This window comes from Orycteropus afer, unplaced genomic scaffold, assembly GCF_000298275.1.
Source record: "Orycteropus afer afer isolate SDZICR_OR568_19922 unplaced genomic scaffold, OryAfe1.0 scaffold01227, whole genome shotgun sequence".
NCBI classification, from domain to species: domain Eukaryota; kingdom Metazoa; phylum Chordata; class Mammalia; order Tubulidentata; family Orycteropodidae; genus Orycteropus; species Orycteropus afer.
In genome coordinates, this window is record NW_006922814.1 from 149,760 (window position 1) to 154,117 (window position 4,358).

The 4,358-nt window shown below is 44.5% G+C and overlaps 1 protein-coding gene across 1 annotated transcript in view; it reads left to right on the plus strand.

Annotated features, from left to right (window-relative positions):
• Positions 1-2,074: 2,074 nt before the first annotated feature.
• LOC103213047 (spermine synthase) overlaps positions 2,075-4,358 on the plus strand; it is a gene marked incomplete at its 5' end in the record, with an annotated part of 46,350 nt that continues 44,066 nt past the window's right edge. Inside the window, 2 exons of the mRNA XM_007958945.1 lie at positions 2,075-2,090; positions 3,974-4,094. Of these exons, the coding sequence (XP_007957136.1) occupies positions 2,075-2,090; positions 3,974-4,094 (137 nt within the window). The remainder of the gene's footprint in view (positions 2,091-3,973; positions 4,095-4,358) is intronic.

Below are 4,358 nucleotides of genomic sequence, written 5' to 3' on the forward strand. Positions count from 1 at the left end.
TTACCAGTCTCACTATGGGGAATAACTACATTCAGCTGCCTAGTCACCAGGCCCAGCCAAGTTGACATACAAACTTCACCACCACAACGTTCAATGTATAAAATTTTTTTCATTGTGATAAAACTCTTATAACCTAAAAATTCACCATTTTAAGCATTTGAAAGAGTACAGTGCATTCAGTACCTCCACAATGTTGTGCAGCCATCAGCACTGTCCACTTTCAAAAAGAAACCCCATTCAGTCCCGTTCTTCCTTTCCTTCCAGTCCCTGGTGAGCACTATTTGGGTAAATAACACACTCACACATGTTTTTTGTGTATGGGGATTGTGAAGTTGGCAAAACAAATCCCACAACAAAACCTGTATAATGCTTATGTTATTTGTATAAAAACACGGTAATCTTTCTGTCAATATGGATTTGGCTTTTCTGGACATTGCATATGGTGCCTGGCTTCTTTCACCTAGTGCGGTAGGTAGTTAAGGTTGTGTGTCAACTTGGCTGGGTTGTGGTTCTGAATGGTTTGGCAACTGAATGTAGTTATTCCCCATGATGAAATTGTAATCGCCCCCATGATGGAATCTGTTGTGAGACATTAATCAGTGGAAAGGCAACTTCTTTGGTGTGTGTGTCTTGCTTCCAGTATATAAGGAGAAGCTTTGGGAAAGGTCTTTTTGGCACATGTGCATCCTGCATTTGTCTGGGTCTTCATCCCAGCGGACTGCCACGTTTCCCTTCGATCTTGGAATTGTTCCTGGACTTGAACCAGTAGTCTGCTGTGTCTGCTGACCTTGGCATTCTGCCATTCTACTTGCCAACCTTGGGTGTTTCAGCCTCAACAGCCAATAGCTGCCTGAGTTAAGAGAATCCTCCAGCTCCAGTGGCCTGGAATAAGGGGCAGAGGTGAAGCCCAAGGTCAAGGGGCCTTCACTCAGCCCGTAAAGCCGGCGGTCTTATAATGGACTTCTAGCCTCCTAAACTTGTAAGGGAATACATTCCTGTTTGTTATAGCCATGCACTTTTTGTGTGTCTTTAATAGCAGCAGTGGAGAACCTAGACACTTAGCTCACTGCCCTTTTGGTTACTCCCTTAGCCGTTGTCTGTTAAGAGCAGCTGGATATGTGAATTTTGGTGGGAGAGGGAAAATCATCTGATTTTAAAATGACAACTACTTCATTTTAAAGTCTATACAGGCCAAGATAAGCCAAGTCTGCTTCCAGTTTGGCCTCTGAACGCCTCAATTTGTGGCTTTCTCTCTTAGTGTACAGTAGAAGTCCATCTGGATCTTCTGGTCTCAGGGTAGATGAGGCTGTGTGGTTTGACATTGGAAATGTCGTTCCATGAGTCCATAGACAGAGACTCTGTACATAGAGTGAAAAACCCTTAACTTAACAGTTGAAGTTCTACAAGACTTGGTTTCCAGAAAGAATTATAGTGTCATTTTCTTGTGCAGCTGCAGCGTAGTCAGCTGTGAATCTTTGTGTCTTCTTTTGTCCTACTTTGAGTCTGCATAGTTCTCAGGGATCATTCATCTTGATGCTTTGGAGGCTGGGTTGCTTTTCCTTTGTGTGGAAACCAGCCAGAGGTGGGATAATGGGGCAATACAGAGTGATGCCTTTGGTCACTTTTTTTGTTTTTGTTCTTAATTGTGTTTTCAGTGAGGGTTTACATAGCAGTTTAGGGTCCCAATCAATTTCTACACAAGTTGTTCAGTGACTGGTTGAATTCTTGACAATGCGTGAACATTCTACCTGTTCTGTTTTGGTTGTTCCATATCCATTAGTCCCGTTTCCCTGCCTCCTTACAGTCTCATCTTTGTTTTAAAATAATTTTCATTTGGTCTCTTATACAAAACAAAAATTAATAAACCTACTAGCCATCAAGTCAATCCAGACTCATAGCGACGCCCATTGTGTTTCCAGGTTGGTAAATCTTTATAGAAGCAGGATTGCCCTATCTTCCTTCCTGTTTTGGTTACATTGGGCTGCTCTAACATGAACTACCACAGATGGTAGATACTTTAATAAACAGGAGTTTATTCTCTTACAGTTTTGGAAGCTGGAAGTTTGAGTTCAAAGTGCCAGGCTCTAGGGGTTGGGTGAAAGCCCCTCGACCTTGGGCTTCAGCTCTGCCTCTTGCTCCCGGCCCACTGAAGCTGTAGTCTTTCTTCACTCAGACAGCTGCTGGCTGCTGAGGCTGACAAACCCAAGGTGGATAAGTAAAAGGAACAGTCACCAATATTACCAAACCTCGAGGCAGGCCATTGATTCAAGTCCATTAAGAGTGCTAAGACTGGTAGACTACATGGCAGACACCTGAATAACGACTCGGCCACATCCAGGATTCAAGAGTGCCAAAAGCTACAGACCATTCCAAAAGCTTCTCCTTATATTATACTGGGAGCAGAGCACATCCCTGAGGCAGCTCAGCTACTCAGCTGCTCACAGTGGATTCCATCATGGAGTTGATCACCTGTCTCACCATGGGGAGTAATTGCATCCAGCTGGCCAGTCACTCAAAACCAGGCCCAGCCAAACTGACACACAACCTTAACCTACCACACTTCCACAGAGCGGCTGATGGGTTTCAACTACCAGCCTTCTGGATAGCAGTCATGTGTCTTAGGCACTGTACCACCAGAGCTCCTTTGGACTGTTAAACCAAACAACCCCCAAACTCAGTGCTGTCAAGTCAAATCTGAGTCATAGCCACCCCTCCTTGGGTTTCTGAGGTGGTATCTCTACAGAAGTAGATGACCCAGTCTGTCTTCTGAGTAGTGGCTGGTGGGTTTGAACTGCCAGCCTTCTGGTTAGCAGTCACATACCTTAGATGACATTTTTGAATGAGCACAGTGCTCACTGATAATATTCTTTATTTTGTGAGCCAGTCTGTTATTTAGCTACAAGGTGATCTCAGAGGCTAGTTTAGTTCAAGGTTGTCTCTCTCAGGGCAACAGTTTCGGAAAGTCCCCGAGTCTCAACTGGTCCAGTCAGCCTTTTTCTTTAGGAATTTGGGTTTTCTGTTCCACATTTCTTTGCCATCTATCAGGGTCCGTCTGTTGTGGCCCTGGTCAGAATGGTTAGTAGTGCTAGCCCCAGGCATCATCTGGATTTTCTGGTCTCAGGGTAGATGAGGCTATGGTTCAACCTTTGGTCACATTGTATTGCTGCATCAGGGAAGAAGGCTTTGCAGATGAATCTGGAGAAGAATAATAAATTGTATTCGTCCTTTCCTCGAAGTATCATAATACTGACTGTCCTTGGAGATTCTGGCTTCAAATGAGCCTGCAGTAGTTAATTGCAGTTTCTAGAACCTTCACTTTGATTGGACTTGGGGACACTGAACACCATTTGAGAGAGGCGGTAGAGTGGGAAAGAAGAGAAATGCTTTCTAGACCTTGAGAGGCAAGGGTAGGGGGTTGGTGCCAACATGCCAAGCGCTGTTCCATGTGGAATTAGTTGCTGTTCAGCTTCTACCACTTAAAAATGCTTCTGAGTGCCACCATGTAATTATTTTCTGATTATAAAAAGTCATGCATCCTCATTGTAAAACACCTGGAAAATAAAGTTTTGAAGTCATTTATAATACCCATCAACAGTGTAGGAATGTCCCCTTGTTAGTTCTTATTAATTAAAGTGGAATCGCCCTGATTGGATTTGCATTTGTTGGCCCTTCTTTGATTTCTGGTTTGCTGAGTGTTGGCTGTGTTCCCTCCATTTCTGCTGATCTGTCTGCCTGCATCTTTTGCGCAGCTGCTTCTGGTGGGTTCTCATGTTCTCCTGTGTAACCTGGTGATGTATGGAGCATTTCTTTGCAGGGTTGAGAGTGTGTACAGTCCGTGACAAAGGGGATAAGTGATGCTGGTGACTCTTTAAAGTTCTCTCAAGGGAGATCAGTCATGAACTTCTGCCTCGTCGGCTTTCCTCTGGAGCAGGTCGTCTTTTGATCATCTTGCCTTCTTCCCCTTGTTTTCCAGCTGATGGCGAGACCATTCTCAAAGGCCTCCAGTCCATTTTCCAGGAGCAGGGAATGACGGAGTCAGTGCACACCTGGCAGGACCATGGCTACTTGGCAACCTACACCAACAAAAACGGCAGGTCAGGTGGACTTTAGCCAGATATGGGAGCTTGAGGAGGACAAAAGGGGGGGGTATGATAATTTTATTTTGGGGGGGACAGTCTTTTAGAAGAGGTTAGAATTCAGTGCTACGCATTAGAATCTCCTGGGAGAGCTTGCACAAAATACCCCACCCAGGCACCCCCCCACTCCCAGATTAGGATGCTTTGGGCCTGGGCATCACTATTTCTCCAAAGCCTCCTAGATGATTCTTTTTTTTATTTTTACGTGTTTTTTTTTTTTTT